This window comes from Pteropus vampyrus, unplaced genomic scaffold (genome assembly GCF_000151845.1).
Source record: "Pteropus vampyrus isolate Shadow unplaced genomic scaffold, Pvam_2.0 Scaffold7, whole genome shotgun sequence".
Classification (NCBI taxonomy): Eukaryota; Metazoa; Chordata; class Mammalia; order Chiroptera; family Pteropodidae; genus Pteropus; species Pteropus vampyrus.
This window is the reverse complement of record NW_011888788.1, coordinates 15281933-15301848: the sequence shown is the minus strand read 5'-3', so window position 1 is coordinate 15301848 and position 19916 is coordinate 15281933. Positions and strand designations below refer to the sequence as shown.

Sequence of the window (19916 nt, the reverse complement as noted above, 5' to 3'; positions counted from 1 at the left end):
TCTAAACATAAAAGTTTTTCACTATAAAAAAAGGAACCTGTAAAATGGCACTCAAACCCACAAATATTTAGATAAATGCAAATTAAAACAAAATACTGTTTTGACCTAACTGATTGGAAACAGTTTTTAATAACTGAAAACATAAAGCACTGGTGAGGGTGTAAGAAAACAAGACTCTATTGATTGGATATAAATTGACATAATTATTCTGGTTGGATAATTATTTAGCGACAATTTTTAAATCTTTGTATTTAATGCACTACGGAAAAAAAATAGCATACATACTTGAAGATATACGTATAAGGCTGTTTGCCACAGTATTATTTATTGTAGAAAAAAATGAGGACAAATTTCCACAAATAAGGAATAATTAAAAGAATTATATTAAAGCCACATGATGATATACCATGCAGCTACTAAAAAGGATAAAATCAATCTGGAAAGATGATGAGCTGCTATATTAAGTGAAATATATAATTTAAAAAATGGTCATGACTATATATATTGAGAAAAAGAATACAGACATATATTTGCACATATGTGTATAGTTATCTACTCATATAGAAGAATAAAATAATTTTTACTTTAAATTTTTTTCTGATTTGAAAATATAATTCATTTTATTAAACAAAGCTATCCCTCAAATTAGTTAGCAAATGACAGAAAAAAATGAGAGATTTTTAAATGAAATGAAGACTGAAGTATAGCAATTTTTCGATTACTTAGAAAATCCTAAACAATTCATTTATGGAAATTTCTCAAAACAAAAAAAAATAAACTGCCTACTCATGAATACTTTTACAACAAAACTTCTTTAAAGAATTAATTTCCTGAAGGGCGGGAGGGCTTATTTACCGGTACTGAAACTAACAAGAGAAACTTCATAAATCAGGAAGATTTGAAAGGTGTGAGAGAATCAATTAAAAATGTTATTTCACTCACAAAATTCCTTTCCTTCAGAATATGTTTAGCTTCTATTAGTATCACGATTAAAAGGGTTTTATAAAGAGAGAATTATAATGTGAGTATTTAGCTATGAATAAGAAGAAAGTAAAGAAAAATAATTTTCTATGAGGAACTTTCTTTTGTTCTACAGTAAGTGAATACTCTGTATCTGAACTTATTCTACTTATTCTACTCCTTGATAATCTTTTTTTAGACACATGTTGTCTGGATCTCAGAATGCAAAGTAAACGCTCTATATGAAGAGTAAAAATGAAATTGCTTTACATTGTTTGCATAATGTTCAACATCTGTCTCCCTCTCTTTGCTTTCCTTCATCACTAAACATCTCTAAAGAGTAGTGAGTATTACCTTGCCTTAACTTCCTTACCTCTCATTTATTCAGCTCACTAAAATTTGATTACCAATATCCAACTCTAATCTTCAAGGAAAGACAAGACCAGACCCCAAACCAAGTGACCAGCAGTAGGGGCGCTGGTGACTGAGTGGCCAAGACTAGCATAGAGGAGCCAAAGGGATGAGCTTGGAAGAAAGCTGAGGCCCAGATCTTTGAGAAGGCAGAGTTCAGAGCCATGAGAGCAAGAGAAGAGGAGGAGAAGCAAATCAAGATTGGTGGGGTTAGGGCTGGAGTCTGGGGGAGAGGCTAGTATCAGGGCAGGCAGCCACTCTGCCTCTCACCCAAAGTTCAGCTGACCTTTCTTTAATAGATATAGGATTATTCAAGTTATTAATTTTTTAAATGAGTTTGGTAGCTTGTATTTTTCAAGAATTTGGTCCATTTTATCTAAACAGTTGACTAGAGTTGTAGTATTCTCTATCCTTTTAATGTCTGTAGGATTTGTAGTGCTATCACCTCTTTCGTATTGGTGATTTGTCTTCTCTTTCTTTTTTTCTTGGTCAGTTTGGCTACACATTCATCAGTTGTATTCATTTCATCAGGGTCTTTTTAAATTTCCAAATCCAATTACCTCTTTTTTTGTACTCAAATTATTTGATTTCCAGGCATCGTTAGCCTGGTGATAGACATTCCAGGTGCTTTCCTGCCTCTATTCCTTTGCTCATTCTACCTCTCTGATTCATCCTTCTTGACCAGATTCAGAGGCTACTTTCTCTGTGAAGACTTTTTTCTTTTAAATTATTTTTTATTGCTTAAAAATAATACCATACACTAATATGTATAATACCATATACTAAAATACATAGATATTTAGAATACAGTTTGATGAGTTTTGTGAACTGTATACACCCCAATTAATATACAGAACATTGTCATCACCCCAGAATTCCATCATGTCCCTCCCAGTCTCACTCTTCCCTCTACCAGAGGCAACCACTGATCTGCTTTCTATCTCTACAAATTAATCTTCTCTGTTTTATACATCATAAAAGTTGGATCAACAGTATTTGTTTCTATGTCTGTCTTCTTTCACTTGGCATACATTTCCTAAGATTGATCCATGTTATTGTGTAATAAGTACTTCATTCAATCTCACTGCTGAGTAGTATCCATTGTATGAATATGCCACAGTTTGTAAATGTAAACATTTACCTGTTTATAGACATTTAGATTTTTTGGAGGGCGGGGGGCCAGGGGAGAAGAGGGAGAGGGAGGGGAGGGAAGGGGAAGAAGATTTAATTTCTTTGGCACTTACATGTTACTGGAAGTGTGTAAAGTACTTGACTTCCATCAGCTCATCCAATCATTGCAACAATCCCCTGCAGTCAACAGTATGCTTATAGCCACTAACAGAGAGGAAACTGAGGCCTGCAGATGCCAGTTCCTTTTTTAAGTTAATCCATCTGGTTAGTAGCAGAACCAAGATTAGAATCTACATCTACCTGATGTCGTTATTACAAATTCTTAACAATTATTCCCTAATACTACATGTCTCATAAATAGTAGGCTCTCAGTTTTTAAAATTTAAATTCAGTACTTTCTAAAGAAATCCAGCACTCATCAAATACAGCAATGGTTGACCTAAGAATAAATTGTACAATTTATTCTTCACTGAAAAGGCCAAGCAACAACTCCTATGAAATGATTTCATATACATTTTTATTTCAAAATAGCCATTCTATTTTGCTCACAACTTTGTGAGCCAAAAATCTGGGGGGACTCAGCTGGGCAGTCCTGGTCTCTTACGTGGCTGCAGTCTGGTGTTGGTTGAGCTGCAGATATAGGGGGTCTTTCCTTGGTTGGACATCCACGATGGTTTACCTACATGACTGTCAGTCAGTGCTGTCAGCAGGAATCCCACTGGGGCTGTCAATCCCAGTGTCAACATGTGGCCTCTCCAGCATGGTGGTATCAGGGCAGTCAGACTTCTTCCCCTCATTTTCTCTGGAGCAAAGAGTCCCAAGAGAACCAAGCAGAGCTTTCTCACCTCACAAATCACAAACCGTCCCTTCTACCATGCTGTGTGGGCTGAAAAAGTCACAATCCACCATAATAAAGAGGGGACGCAGACTCTATTGATGAAAGGAGTAGCAAGGTCACATTGTAGAAGAGCTTGCCAGATGGAAGACAATATTGTGGCCATCTTTGATAAATATAATCTGTCATAGCCATCTCCTTAAGACAGCTCAACTTCAGGGCATGTCATGTGGGCCATTGATGGTAAAGACCTTCAACTTGGAAAACTCCTCTTTGTGGTTAATAGAATCCTCATCCGCTGAATGTCAGAAAATAGGTAGGCTTTGCTGGGAAAACTAAATAGGCAAATTCATTTTTAAGTTGGTTTTGTTTGAAAGTTGGTTCACTTAATGTGGGACTAAGGACTGTGTGTTTTCAGAAACCTCTAAGTTGTAAATGCACAACTTTCCCAGCCACATAGTACCAAATAAGTTTCATCAGATATTTAGTCCCACAAATTATGTCATCAAGGGGAACTCTAAACATCTCCAAATTAAGTAATGCTTATGGGTATTAGAAAACAATTTAATCTGAGCTATAACCACTTACAGTAAGAACTGGCCATTTAAAAACTCTTTATAAGGTAACTGTCAGGGTAAAGCTTAGGTAATAAAAGGCACTGCTCCAACCTTACCTGGCTCTACGAATATGCAGCTGAGGGTAATGGCTGTGTCTGTGACATATATGCACAGCAAAGTCTTCGTCATATGTCAGATTTGGAATGTTCCCCACTTGGTCAAACACGGTTATAAGAGTAGAGCCTAAATCATACAGAGAAATGTGGTCTCATTTTACCGAGGAATAATTTTAGAACTTCAGAATAAAATGCAGTTTCCATTCTAAATTGTGTTTTGTTATAATCAAATAGGTACACTATACATTTTAGACCTGGAGACCATTCTTATTTTCCATTCCCAAAAACATGAATTTTTAAGCATGAATTTCCTATATTAGTAATTGGTGCATGTTTCGATGCACCATATTATTCAGGATGCTTCTGCAGTCTGTCATGTTAATAAACATTTCTAAAGATAAGAGTAAGGAAAACTATTTTTAGAAATATCCAGGTCTGTGGCTTTTTACTTTTTAAGCATGAATTTTGTTTTAAGCATGAATTTCCTATATTAGTAACTGGGGACAGGAGGTAGTTGAGTAGACTTTACCTAGGCTCATGTAGGATGGCACTATGAGAAAGATGAAGTGCAGTTCTGGCACTGCCTTAAACACGTTTCTGGAAGGGGAAAGAGAGAGTAGGATAAGTGTTAATAACAAAGCAATCCCATTAGCTGGCACCAGATTGAGACAAAAGCCTTCACTAAAAAACAGGTGTTGATACATCCACATGCTCTCCTTTGTTTCTTGGTTGTAAAGACAAAAACATCTTCAAGGCAATTTATTTTTCTTCTCTACTTTTCGTTGGATTCTAAACAGCCCCTTTTCTATCTGTTCCATGGAGGTAGAGAGAATAAAGGGTGCCATGTTCTTGCAGCACACCAGATTTCTGCTAATATTAACCTTTGACCTGGCATCTGGATGGTCTGGTGTGATATTACAAAGTGACTTGAAAGCTGAGGCCATCACCCCAAATGTCTGTACAGGTTGTCAGAGATGCATCGCCATCACCCAGTAGCCCCACTGATCATATTTCGATGCACCATATTATTCAAGATGCTTCTACAGTCTGTCATGTTAATAACATTTCTAAAGATAAGAGTGAGGAAAATTATTTTTAGAAATATCCAAGCTTGTGGCTCTTTACTTTTCCACTACTTCCCCCCAAATCCATTTTTTAAATGACTGCACTATCTGTTAGCCTCGAACAATAGCAATTAAAGGTGTGTGCTGAAGGGAGTATTAACTCAAAGAAATAGATTGTTTTCTTTCAGAAATATCACTGCTATTCAAAGTAAATACTTTATATAACCATAATTATAAGCAAATTTAACATTTAACACCTCAAAGAATTTCATGTCCTTTAAAAATATTTTAACCCATTTCTCATTTAGAAAAAGAAGTGCAGCTCACTGCCAGCGTTAATTCAATTTTATATAAACATGCTTTTTGAGACTGAAGCAATATCTCTTGTTTTCAATGTGAAAATAAAATATAAAAACAGTTCTTGCAGTTACTTCTAAACAGAACTTGTCTCTAATCATAATGTAACAGAAATGATGATCAGTATTTAACAATTTTTTTGTGTGGTAAATTTCAAAGCACAGAACACCACAAAGTGGAACATCAATTTCCGCACAAAAATATCACATTTCTCTCTGCGTTTTCTTGCCATCCTTGTCATTGTGCGAGCAGCAAACTTTGCAGTGACCAGTTGAATTCTGTTTCCCTGATGTTGGTGGTATTCTCCTGGGGAAATATCTTCCAAATAGGTGAAGAGGTATGACATCATCAGAGCACAGATGACCTCGAATACATTGCTGCCCTGGCTTGTGATGCTTTTGCAATATTCTTTCAATCAACATTAGTCAGGTTTAAATGGCTGATCGTGTGCTCAGGATTGTCCTTCTTGAACAGGATGTAGGAGTTCAGCAGTAAATGTTTAGAAGGTGGCAAAATAATTTCTTATACCAAAACCTGTGCCTTCTGCGCTAAGTTGGATAAGAAGTGAGCATCTGGTCAGCCAAGTCCACTGCTCCCATATTCTTGTTATAATCCACAATGACACATGGCTTCTTAGTTTTCTTTGTATTTCTGTTGTCTATTTCACAGTATCATTGTGGAATGCTGATAACATTGTCACCTCCTTCTTGTCATACCATTTCAGTGCCATAAATTCACCACAGAATCTGGCTACAGTCATCTCCTTTGCAATCTTTTTTATCAGATCATTTGGCATTTGTTTTCTGTTCAAATGAGCTATCCCAACTGTATCAGTCCTGTTTCAATGTAATTCTCTGAAAAGAATGGGAGATGTATGGCAAACTTTGGTGGTAAGGTTGGAGCTGTAATCGTGAGCTATCTCGGGGTAAATGCTGCAGCCACAAGCACCACTGGCAAATATTCTCAGGACAAACGGGAAATGGGTTAAAACTATAGTCAGCCCTCCATATCCACAGGTTCAGCATTCGTAGATTCAACCAACCAAAGATCGAAAATATTTTTTAAAAATCTTACGTTGTTGCTGATGTGTACTATGTAGTTAGATCTACAATGGTTGTGTCTGTATTGAACACGTACAGACTTTTTTTCTTGTCATTATTTGCTAAACAATACAGTACAACTATTTCCATAGCATTTACATTGTATTAGGTAGTATAAGTAATCCTACGGATGATTTAAAGCAGGGGTCCCCAACCCTCATGGGCCACAAACTAGTAGTGGTCCATGGCCTGTTAGGAACTAAGTCATACAGCAGAAGGTAAGCAGTGGATGAGTGAGTGAAACTTCATCTGTATTTGCAGCCGCTCCCCAGCACTAGCATCACCGCTTCAGCTCTACCTCATATCATCAGGCATTAGATTCTCATATGAGCACTGGTTCCTAGTGCCGAAAAGGTTGAGGACTGCTGATTTAAAGTATATGGGAGAATGTGTGTAGGTTATATGCCTATACGATGCCATTATATGTAGAGGACTTGAACATAGCAGATTTTGGTACCTGAGGTGGTCCCGGAACCAATCCCCCTCAAATACCAAGGGACAACTGTATCCACATGGTCTCTCTCGTGTTATTTTGGCATTAATGCGTCTTATCTACAGTATTGCTGCCAGCCCCCCAAGTCGCCGTCTGCAAGATTCCAGCCACTCACCGAATAATCTCTTTGCAGCAGCCAACAGAATACTCATCCACGGCCACAAAGATGTGCATGAACAATGTGTTCAGAGGCTGCAGAAGCAAAGAGAACACAACTAAAGACCGAGTCATCATTCGGAATATGTTACAACAGGGTGGGAGGTGAGAGAAGGGTTTTGGGGGCAGCCACAAACACAGACCTGCACTGTGTTTGTGTCTAAAGTAATGAGACACCTAGGCAATGTTTGAGCTTTCTCACTGACTCTATTCACTGCCTGACTCTGTTCACAACAGTCTATCCTTCTAGCTCAGAATTGTTCAAGGAAACACAGATCATAAATGAGTCCAGTGCGTCCAGCCCTTCTTCCTGCCCTCACAAATGGGCTGTGGGCAGAGAAGCGCCTTCAGGAGAGTGAAATCGATTATTAACTCAGTAGCCTTGTCCTCAGGGGTGTCTATGCCAAGTGAAAGACAATCACCCTTTCCCTGGGGCTCTTGAGTCAGCAGCTGCCACTCTATTCAAGTGACACGAGGGAAGGAGTCTCTTATGAATTTGAAAAATGGAAGGCAGATGCTACGCTATGAATCCAATGGCTTGTTTTGTTCAACATTCCCAGAGTCAGAATCAAATATTACTCTTGGGATCCAGAAAATCTGGGAGCTAAAAACTCAAAGTAGCAAGATTCTAATATGACTTTCAGGTTAAATCTTTCAAGTTTTTAAAGAGCTTTGTCCTGTTAACTTCTGAATACTTTTTAAGGGGCCTAAATAATGAGTAGTAGTTCTATATATCCACACATCAGTCTGCTCAACTCATTACCCCTGTGTTTATGGACAAATCTTCAAATTTTAGAGATAATGCAAATGTGAGGTGGTTGACTACTGAGGGAAGCGTTTGCACCTAGATCAGGACAACAGAAGGATTGTCCGTGTTTCTTGTTTTCTGAGCAATTTTATAGATAGCCTTAGATTACCATCTGCACATCCATGTGCCTTGGTTTCCCCACCTGTTGGATGGTACATGCCTTAGAAACACTCAGAAAGAGCATCTATTAGGCATAAAATGGCAAGAGAACCATCATGAGTTTGGTTCATGAGTGAAAACTCCCAAAAGGCAAAAACAACAGAAACCCCAAAATCCAGACAACAACAGCAACAACGACACCAGTGTAAGTGCTTTTCAAGTATTAAGTTATCTGAATCCTATAACAACCTTACTTAACATCTCCTTTACATAGCAAACAGGACTAGCTTAGGAGTACATGGTTTATTACTTGGCAGATTGCTCTCCCAAATTCTCTCTTCCATCAAAAATTTATATTTAAAGATTTATTCTTTAGCTTTAAGATAAAAATTATTACTTCAGTTGCAAATACCACTAGGATAGGTAATAATATATTAAGTCTAAGGCTGTATATCAATGCTGTCCAATAGAAAAATACTATGAGCCACAAATGCAAGCCACATGTAATTTTAAATTTTCTACTAAACATATAAAAAAAAGAGTAAAGATAAATAGGTGAAATCAATTTTTAATAGATTTTATTTAATTTAGTATATTCAAATTATTATTTGAACAAGTAATTAATATAAAAATTAATAAGATGTTTTACATTATTTTTTTCTACTAATATTTGAAATTGATTGTGTATATTTACAGCACATCTCAGTCAAGGCTAGCTGCATTTGATGTGCTCAATAGCTACTTATGGCTGGTGGCTACCATACTCAACAGCCAACCTCTATACTACTGTAGGAAGTAGTTTAAAAAGAAATAATCTTGAGAACAAGAAAAAGAACAAAGAAGAAAGAATTTATGAAAAATGGTATTAATTCATAATTTTCAAAAAGGTAAAGTCATGATCGTAATGCAAATATAAAATGAACACATGTCAGAGATTTATTCAACCCATCTATTAATGACACGACCAGTGAAATCATAAAAATGAGTCACTGCACTGCAGAAGCCGACTACATTAGATAATTTAATGAGGGAATGTTAGAAGAAGATTGATGATTATGATAAGAAATAGTTAATGTCCTACTGGGCCATAAACTGTAACCTTTGAGATTAACTCTTCCACCAGATAGAAATTATTTACATCTCAAATGGATAAAAATCTACAAGTTAATCACTGTTCCTACAGAACTGTAAAATAGCCCAGTCAACAGAAAGTCAATCAAAGGTATAGCATTGACTGACAGAATCTTTCTGGACTGTTTCCAAGTCTGAGAAAGGTAACTGGGTGTACAGGGTAGTGAGGTAGAGAAGAGCATAGAGAACAAGGGGAAGGTATCATCTAGCTGAATAAGTGCTGGATAATGTGCCGGGTATGCATGTGTGTGCATGTGTTCGTGCATGCACACTTGCATGTGTGGTAAATGAACTCACTCATTCACTCAGTTGACATTCTCCAGGGTTCTAGGGGCATGATGTTGAATTCCACTGACAAGCAAGTATGCTGCCCACAGTCAACAGTCTCTGGCTCTCCACAGAAACTAGAGCCAGATGCTGACCTGGCTCTGGTAGGCCAAGGGCAGAAAGAGCTCAGAAATGGCACCAGCTACCAAGGCCCAATTCCCTGGGAACTGCTGACCTGGCTCCTATTAACCAACAGATTGTCATGAACCCACAGCTAGAAGACTTCAAAACCAGAGTCTACAAAGGCATTTTGAAAGTTATAGAGTGTGAAATGAATCTGAGGCTCTGTTGTCATTATTACAGGGGCAAATATATAGGTGGCAGGTGCCCTCTCCACATATCAAATACTTTGAATATTGACGCTCGCATCACAGTGTGGAGACTTGAAAAGAAGGTATTCTGACACTCCCACTGATTCCTTGCTCCCAGTCCTCATCAACAGTATGACCTGGGCCTTGCCAGCAGCTGTCTGATTTGGCTATTACTTATTGTTTCCTGCTCTCAGATCCACTTTTCCTCCCTACTAGCTAACTTCATTTGTCATGATGTCATATACTTTCTGTTGTGAGTTTTGAACTGCTTAGTTCAAAACTGAAAAGACATAAATGTAAGTATAGGACTTCCCTTCAAAATTCAGACTATTCTAATAGGCATTGTGCATGATTGCTTACTGTGCATGGGATTTCATTGTCAAGCTCCAGGAACACGGACACCCAGTCATCCTGCTTGGCCACATTCCAGTTGGGATAGTCCAGGAAAGTGGCCTGAGCCATGATCTCCTCCTTGTCATTGCAGAGAGTAATGGCAAGGTTTGCCTTCTCCCTGTGGAAATGATTAAAATTGGACACATGAATAAGATTACTGAGCAACCACTCAGCAACCACTGCATAAGGTATGATCACCATTGAAAGAGGCGGAAATAATGTGAGAGCAAACTCTGGGAACAGACCTTTCAGGACATCTGGTACTACCAACTGAATTTTTATTAAAAATTACATTTCATTAGAAAGGCATTATAATTATGATATGAAGTGTTCAATACCCTTTCCTTGGAGATTGTCTAGGAAAATTGTTTGACTGTAAAGTTTTCCCTGTCTTCTCCATGTGGCCAATACCACTGTGCTAGCCTAAACATGCACAGTTAGGATGGCCAAGAGCCCCAGTTTGCCCAGGACTGAGGCACCTAGGACATGGGACCATCAGTGCGAAAACCAGAAAAATCCTAGGGAAACTGGGATGAGTCGATCGCCTATATGCAGTAGCAAATCTAAGAGTTTAACTCCACTTCTGTCAGCATTCTTAACCAATTTCTTCAAACCCTAAGCTAACTGATTCCTATGGAATCTGAGCATCTGCAATATTACCTGATCCAGCTACAAAAACGGAGATTGTAAGGGTATTCTGCTTAAGCTTATGGGAACCCAGCAACCTAATGAAGATAAGGGAAGAGAAGTAGGTCTTCCAATTCTTATTCTGGTGGCTGTCCCAAGGGGACGTCTTGATGGTCCTTTCCCTATCATGTGGCCTGTCATCACAGCAAGAGCTATGACTTAAAGACACATATAGTTTACGACACTGAGATCCATTTGTACATAAATTGAAATGAAATTTTCACTTTCACAGCTGAGTGAAATCTACTGGTATCTTAAGTTGGAGGAAAAAAGATTTAAATGTTCCTCCAAAAAAAAAGAAGGTAGAAGTTACCCATATTCCTTATTAAGGGGACCAAGAGAAAAGACACTATATAACTAAAGGAGGAGAAGAGACAATGAAAAGAATACAGAGAAAGTTATATACGCTTTCCAGTTACATTTTTATCACAGAAGTATTTGTACTGTCATGCAGTCAAAAATTAGAAAGTACTCAAAACAAGAAGAGAAAAAAAATTGAGAAATCACCCTTAATACCACTGCCCATAGATAACCAACCTCTGTCAAAATATTGGTGTCTATCTCTCCAGATTTATCTTGTTTTTGAGGACAGCTATATATTGAAATGTACTTTGTATGTTTTTTTTTTAATGGAATTGCACAACCCATACTATTGGTAGTCTGCTTTTTTCCACTTGATGGCATATCATTTTACTAGAGTTCTTCAGCAAACAACAGTTTCTTACACATGTATCCGTCTCTAATTTTTTTCTTTAAACCAGTTCATTTTGGCTTAAATAAGTATATTTTAATAGGAAATTTACATCATTCTCATAAATGGAAAACCAGTATCCCTTGCTATAGAAGGTAACTATAAAAATAAAGATATAACATTTAAAACCAAAACTCCTTGTGCCAGTATCAAGTCAAATCACCTTAAATACCACGAGAGGTATGGGCATCTTTGGGAAACATTGCGCTAGGGATGCTGATTTCAGGACCAACAGCCACTGTCTCCTCTCATAGGAAGTCACATCCCACAGCCACAGGGGACACCTCCAAGGGGACACTAGGCCCAAGGGCCCTACCTAAGCACTGGCTTACCATGAAAAAAAAAAAAAAGGCAGCAGACTACTCTCAGGTTTCAAGAATACAGTATTCATACAAAGAACTTACTAGCAAGAGGAGACAGCCTCCCCCCGCACCCCTACCCCCGACCTCTTTAGTCTGATTCACTGAAGCCCTGCCCCTCATTCCACTCGTGCAGTGGCTCCCTCCAGTTCCTGGTCTTCTGGGCTCCCCTGCTCCAGGACCTACAACTTCATACTGAGAGTACTCATTCTAATTTGGATGAGAAAATGCCCAAGGCACAGGACTCCTTACATGTCAACAATGACGATGGCTGTGGTGAAGGAAGTGGGCAAGAGCTGGAACAGGGCAAGTGCCACCCCCTCAAGGAAGCAAGGGAAATGTGTTCCTGGAATCCCAATTTGAACTTGAAATACATTTATCCATGGGAACCTATGATACTGGTTGGGTTCTATAGTACAATTAGAACAGTACTATACCCCACAGACTTATAGATTAAATAGGTTTTTGTGGGTTAACCTGGGAAGCCAGCCATGAATAACTTTATTTCAATGGGAAAATGCATTAATTTCCAAATGGCTGACTGCAAAAATTAACTTTTATAGCAGTATCCTTTTGTATGTATAATTTCCACTTCTTATTACCTCTTAGCCAGTAGATCCTCTACAGGACAGATAAAAATCATTATGGGAGCAAAGAAGGGAGAGGAGAAAAAAGGGAGAGGGAGAAGGTATGTTTTTAAAGCTGGTTTAAAACTATTCTTTATAATAAGCCAAATCCTAACCAAAAGAGCCTTATTAAATACATACACACACACACACACACACACACACACACACACACACACACACACACACACACACGTATATATTTCACTCAAAATATGTTAAAGCTCGAAGATACTATCCACCAATAGAAACCAGAGTTCTTTCCATTAGGAACAATGTCTTACTTATCCAATTGGTTTAGGGAATTTTCCAAGTTCAGCCCAAACTCATTTAATTTAACTGTACTTGATGGAAATCTTGGTGAAACAGTGTCCCCATTTGCTGCTTTGTTAAGCAGCATGAATGATACAGAACTCTACGTCCAGCAAACACTATCATGAGAATCAAAGTCATCACGGTTCCCATTCCCACAACTAACTGTGGCATCTGCACTCAACGTGGCTGATTCTTTTGGCCCTTTCCCCACTCATTCATTATGCCTGATCTGCTCATTTTCTACCTTAAAATTTAGCAGGGTTTTTAGGTGAAGTAAGTTTTATTCACTCTTCTATCTGTGACAATGCCAGCAGTCAATAAAATGAAACTGAATAAACTAGAAAAGAAAACACCAGTTTTAGAAAGATCTGTAAAACAGGTCTTTAAGCCTCGAGGTTGGCCCAGTGTGGGGATGGGAAGTTACCTAATATGAAAAATGAAGACTCCATGCATGGGCTGAGTAGTAGCTGTTTTGGGAGCTCCAGGAAATAAATGAAAATGTAAATTTACTTTTATTTCTGAAAATATGCTGGCTTCTAAGGTAGTTCGCAACCTTCATTATAAAGATCCCATTTTAAAATAAAAAAAACTCTCACTACTCTCCTCCCACATGACGTTATATTTTTCATATCTGCCAAATCAGAAAATACAAAAACACATTAAACAAAGGTACTCGCACAGCTACTTACAGACACAGCTGGGTTATGAAGCTCACCTTCAGAAACAATTGGCTGTCAATAATTTTCGAGTATTTAGTATGTGACCATGTAGAGAATTTGAAAAAACACATTTGTGGAAACTTTGGGGAGAAAAAAGCTGTAGAAAGGCCTCCATTGTAATACCACACCTACGCTGCATTCCATGCTCTGAATACTCCTTAAGAGAATGGGCCTTGGAGAATGAAGAAGAACTGGTGATCACATGGATAGCCCAATCATCTGCTCTCCTGCTCAGGCTGTCACATACTTCACCCCAGGAAGGACAAGTCAGAACTGCACATTTGCTAACAAGGTGAGGGCTTATAAATTATTTACACAAGGAAATTCAATGTCATGGTAAAGATTCAAAAAGACTCCTAAAAGTATACATTGAAAGGTCCCCACCCCCGCCCAATGCTATTGAACCCCTGCCACTCACTTGCCCATCGCTGAGGTGTTTACACCTCACTTTTGCAAAATGTGCTGCAGCTTGTTTTCTTTCAATGATATAGTTGGAAGAGAATTCCATTGCACTCATAAAGTAGTGCCTCATCTTGTTCTATTGATGCCCAGCTGCTGAGAAGGGAAAGGAAGGAGAGTAATAGAAAATCTCATCTCTGTCCAACTCTAGTCTTTGCCAGAGGGAAGAGAAAACTATGAGCATCTCCCAGGAACTAGGTACTGCACTGTATGCAACAATAATTTTCACTGTTCCACTAATCCTGTAAATTAGTTACAGTTGTCCATTTCACAGATAAGGCTTAGGGGGGTTAAGTGACTTATTCAGTCACATGACTAGTAGTGAATTCATTCATTAATGCAATAAACATTTATTGAACACCTACCAAGTACTAAGTGTTATTCTAGGCTCTGGGGAAATAGCAGAGAACAGACAAAAATCCCACCCCCCTCATGCAGCTGACATTCTAGTAGATGGAGGCAGACATATTTTGAAAAAATGAATATCAGGTGGTGGCAAGTGCAATTGAGAAAAATAAGGGAGAGGATATACCGTGTGTGTGTGCGTGTGTGTGTGTGTGTGTGTGTGTGTGTGTACACCGTGTGCACAGTGCATTCCAGGAGAAGGCAGCATTTGAGCTGTGATGGAGAGGCACGATGTGCCTGAAGTATTCCAGAAAAAATAAAAGAAGTCAGTATAGCTCAAGAGAGATGAAGTCAGAAAGGAAAAAGGTGGACTGCACACCAGATCATGGCAGGGAGATGGCAAACCAATGCAGGGTTTTGCAGAAGCATGGAAGGATCCAATGTGTTTGAATAGTGACGCTCTGGCTATTGTGGGATGGGGTATGGGCAAAGGTTGACATCAGGTGGAAGCAGAGAGACCACTTAGGGGGCTGTTGTAATTAATACTCAAGCAAGAATGCTAGTGCCTTGGACCTAAAGGGGGAGCTGATAGCCTTTGCTGTTATGGGATGTGAAAGACAGCTAAGATAACACCAAGATTTTTGTCCAAGCAAGGGGAAGGACAAAGTTGCTGGAGTTACTGAGACGGGAAAGTGTGGGCAGAGTAGTTTGGAGGCAGGTGATGATCATGCTAGATGTGAAGTATCTACTAGGTATATAAGGGTGACATCTACCAGGAAGCTGGATAAATTTATTTGGAATCTAGGATAGTCTGTCATTAATGTTAGATGCTATTTCACATTTAAGTCATAAATTCACCCAGAATTCATTTTTTTTGTATGACATGAGTTCAGTTATTACATTTATTCTCTTTTCCATAAGGATAACACCATTTTTAATGGTACATCCTTTCTCCCCTGGCCTCATCACCATGCTGGTTTGTCATCAGCACATTTTCAAGTACATGTAGGTCTGTTTCTGGGGTCTCTATCCTGGTCCATCAGTCTTTTGTCAATTCCATGGCCATTACTGCACTGTCCTAATTACTATACCTACAATGAGTCTTTAGTTGGGCAAGTCTCCTCAACTTTTCTTCTTTCAGATTGTTCTGGCCCTTTTGCTCTCCCATATAAATTTATCCTTATATTATCAACTTCAACAAATAATCCTGTTAGGATTTTGCTTAGGGGGAGAATTGACTTCTTTAGGATGTCCAAGAATGTGGTGTACCTCTGCATTTATTTAGGTCTTCCTTAATGTCTTTCGATAAAGTTCGATAGTTTACCCCATATCCGGCTTGGAGCTATTGTCAGTTTTACACTTACATATTTTATATTAATTGCTGTGAGTGTAAATAGTGTCTTCTTTTAAAATGATTTCTAAGCATTCAATGCTAGTCTATAAAAATGCAATTGTCTTTTTGTTTAATGACTTAGTAGTCAGACTTTAAACTTATGTATTAATTCTAATGATGTTTACATATTCCTTCTGATTTTCTATATAGAGAATATATCATCTGCAAAAAATAAGTTTTATTTCTTTCTTTTGAATCCTAACACTTTTTATTTTTTCTTTCTTACTGCAAAGCTATGATCTCCAGTTTAATTGAGAACAACATTGTGATAACAGGCATCCTCACCCTGTTCCTTGTAGTAAAAGGAATTCTTTTAATATTTTATCATTATTTGTGATGTTTGTTAAAGGTTTTTATAGATGCCTTTAGCAGATAATGGGGGTTGCCTTATATTCTTATTTTGTTAAGTTATATGAGAATCGATGTTAAATTTTATCAAATGTTTTTCTCTATTGAGATTACCTAATTTTTCTCCTTTAATCTGTGAATGTGGTGAATTAGATTAATCTATTAATCTAATGGGATCAATTCAACTTGATCATGGTATATTATCTTTTTAGTATATTTCTAAAATAATTTCCTAATGTTTTGTGTAGAATTTTTGCATTTATATTTATGAATGAGATTGGGTGTGATTTTCACTTCTCATTCTGTTAGATTGGCTGTTAACCTTCCTTTCTTGTTTGTCCTTATGTGATTTTGGGATTAGTATTATGCTAGCCTCATAAAGTAAGTTAAGAAGTGTTCTCTGTCTTTGTCTCCAGGAAGTTTCATTCAGTTGGGACATACCTAATTCTCAAATGTTTGGTACAGCTGACTTGTAAAGACATTTGTGTCTCCTATTTTATGAGTGGGAGAATTTAAAATTACCAATTCAATTTCTTTAATGAGTTTAAGTTGACTTTAGGAAACTATATTTTCTAAAAATTTATCCTTTTCATCTACATTTTCAAATTTGTGGCATAAAGTTTTTTATGTAGGTATAAATCCAGTCCCTTCAAAATCCCTTCAAAATCCAAAAAGCCTTGAAAACCAGAACTTTATCTTAAACTTAACTTGGCAGCAAAATCAGACTTAGAGTGGCATGAGGTTATTCTACAGCCTTTATCCCATTTAGAAAATATTCCTACATTTTTACCACAGAAATATTAAAGTATGTGATTATGGGGACCCACTCCAGCCCTTGCTGGTAGAATTAGATAATATTTGATAACTCATGGAATTTTTTAAATTCTATATTCTGAACAACTACTCTTAAGGGATTTGTTAAATTCTATATTTTTTAAATTCTATATTCTGAACAACTACTCCTAAGGGATTTGTTTAAGGGTCTATGGATCTATATGGATCTATAATACCCTTTTACTACCTGCTTAAACTGCAACATATTAGTTATATTTTTTTCACACCAAATTTCCAATTTGACAATCTTTCTTTTTTTCCTGACTAATCTTTTAATCTTGACTAAAAGTTTATCTTATTTTTAGCCTTTTTAAGAACCAACTTTAGGCTTTGTTAGTTCTTAATGAATGTTTTATCATTGACATTTGTTCTCATCCTTTATTTCCTTCATTGTGTTTTCTTAGTTGATTTGAATATCCTTTTCCTTAGAAATAAATTCAAAACATTAATCTTAGGCCTTTCTTCCATCTTACTGGAAGCATTTAAGATTATAAGCTTCCTCTATGACCTGCTGTTTGTTCATCTATTTCTACATATCAAACTACTCCAAATCTAGTGGATGCTTCCTTCACGCTTTATTTGCTCATGATTCTGTGGGTTAGAAATTAAAGCAAGGGTGCTCACTTCGGCAGCACATCTACTAAAATTAGAAAGAAATTCAGGCAGGGTACAGCAGAGGTGTCTGCTGGGCTTGAACCTCCAAGATGGTTTCTTTGCTCACACACCTTGTACCTCAGTGAGGGTGGCTCAAGTGCCTAGAGGCTGCTAACAGCTGACCTGGGGCTTTGCTTCTTGCCATGGACTGGGATTCTCAATTTTCCTCCATGTGGTCTCTCTAGCAGAATAGCCAGACTTTCTACCTAGTGTTGCAAGCCTTCCAAGAACACAAAATTGAATGCTGCCAGGGAGGCCCGGAACTAGGGTGAGGCAGATCTAAGTATGTTTCTTCTTCAGGTCCTTTGGGAAGTGAAGGTACTGGAGGGTCTGCAGCATCCTAACATTGTAGGCTATCACACTGCTTGGACAGAGCATGTTCCTGTGGCTGGGATGCAAGCTAAGCAGTCAGATAGAGCTGAAAGTTTGGCAGACTTTGGCCCATGGGCCAAATCTGGCCTACCACTGTTTCTGTGTATCCCATAAGCTGAGATTTTTATTTTTTACATTTTTAAATAGTTAAAAAGAATCAAAAGAAGGATATTCTGTGAAAATTATACGAACTTTAGCATTTCACAGTCAATAAGTACAGTTTATAAGAACACAGTCTCAATCATATGTATGGTCTATGACTATTATTACAATAGCAGAGCTGGTTTTTGGCTGGGATCTCAGCTGAAGCTGTCAAATGAAGCACCTGCATGTGGCCAGGTGACTGGAATATTTAACAATATTGCATTTGGGTTCTGAGAGGGAGCATTCCAAGAGATCCAGTGGAAGTTGCGAGACTTTTTATGATCTAGGCTTGAAGTCAGAGAGTCTCACTTCTGCTGGTTTCTATTGGTTACACAGGGCCAGCCCTGACTCACTGTGAGAAGGGGTGACACGAGGGCATAAACAGAGGATATATATAGTTCATGGAAGAGCACCTTTCTGTATTAACTACCACACCCTCCTCCTGAATAATATCTTAAGTGTACTTTCATGAAAATCATCTGCATCCCAATTTATATACTATTTTGTCCTATATTTTATCTAAGTTATTTATATCTTATAACTTATTTATATTTAATATCTATATTAAATTATTGTTATTGCCCTATATGAACAAATTAGATTTACCCACATATTTGCTTTTTGGTTTACTTTCCTTCTTGTATCTTGGGCTTTCCAGCTGAAATATTCTTCCTTCTGCCTATGGTATGAGGCATTTCCTTCATTCAGAGTCCACTGGTAAACTAACCCAGTTTTCGCTGCTCTGAAATGCATTTATTTTCCCCTAGGTATTGAAAAATTGTTTCACTGGGTATATCATTCTAGGTTGATGTTATTTTCTCTCCAATATTGAAGACAGTACATTATCTTCTGGCTACCATTGGTGGTAGTGAGAAATAATCTATTGTTCTAAACTTTAGTTCTTTGCAGGTAATTTGTTTTTTTTTCTCTTATTTTTCAGATCTTCTCTTTAGCTTTGTTTTACTGTTTTATTATGAAGTGCTTAGCTGTGGATTTCTCTGTATTTCTTTCCTGTTTGGGATTCATTGAGTTTTCTGGATCAAAGAATTGATGTTTTCCAACAATTCTGAAAAGTTCTCAGCTATTATTATACTTTCAAATATTGACTGTTCCATGTCCTAGTATCTCCTTTTAGAAAGAAGTCCAGTAGTCTTAATTGCTAAACAGCCTACTCACATTTTTTGGGTCTCTCTCTTTGTACTGAATTCTAGATAATTAATTGGTATTGATCATCTACCTCACTACTTATGTCTTCAACTATGTCTATTATGATGTTTGACTCATCCATTGGGCTTTTAATTTCAACCATATTTTCATTTCTCGATGGTCTATTTGACTCTCTTCAAACCTCATTATTCATTTATATGATCTTTTAAAACATCTTTTCACTTCAGACATAGTAAGCAGTTATATTTTTTGTCTGAGGTATATCTGAAGGCTTTGGGAGTGATTCTGCTGGAGATTTTTGTTGTTGGCTCTAATGGTACATGTTTCCTTGTATATTTGTGACTTTTTACTATGAGCTTATACTTTCACTGTATTATTTAGCCTGAGTTGAAGCTTCATCCCTTTGGAGTTGATCTATATTTATTTCAGCCAGTCTCCTGGACACACTAACTTGAGATCATTTTAATCAAATTCTCCACTTTATTTTCTTTTTT

General features: G+C 37.4%; 1 protein-coding gene across 9 annotated transcripts in view; it reads right to left on the bottom strand.

The window, feature by feature from the left end:
- Positions 1-19916, bottom strand: part of CFAP61 (cilia and flagella associated protein 61) — a 296212-nt gene that overhangs the window by 262322 nt on the left and 13974 nt on the right. For 6 of the 9 annotated variants that reach the window (XM_023537742.1, XM_011370806.2, XM_023537741.1 and 3 more), the window contains 4 exons: positions 10217-10367; positions 7140-7216; positions 4540-4607; positions 4011-4137 (listed from right to left, as the gene is read on the bottom strand). In XM_023537742.1, coding sequence (XP_023393510.1) covers positions 4011-4137; positions 4540-4607; positions 7140-7216; positions 10217-10367 — 423 coding nt within the window. Of the gene's footprint in view, positions 1-4010; positions 4138-4539; positions 4608-7139; positions 7217-10216; positions 10368-19916 lie in introns of those variants that run through there. The other 3 variants (XM_023537746.1, XM_023537747.1, XM_023537748.1) reach the window with 3 other exon arrangements.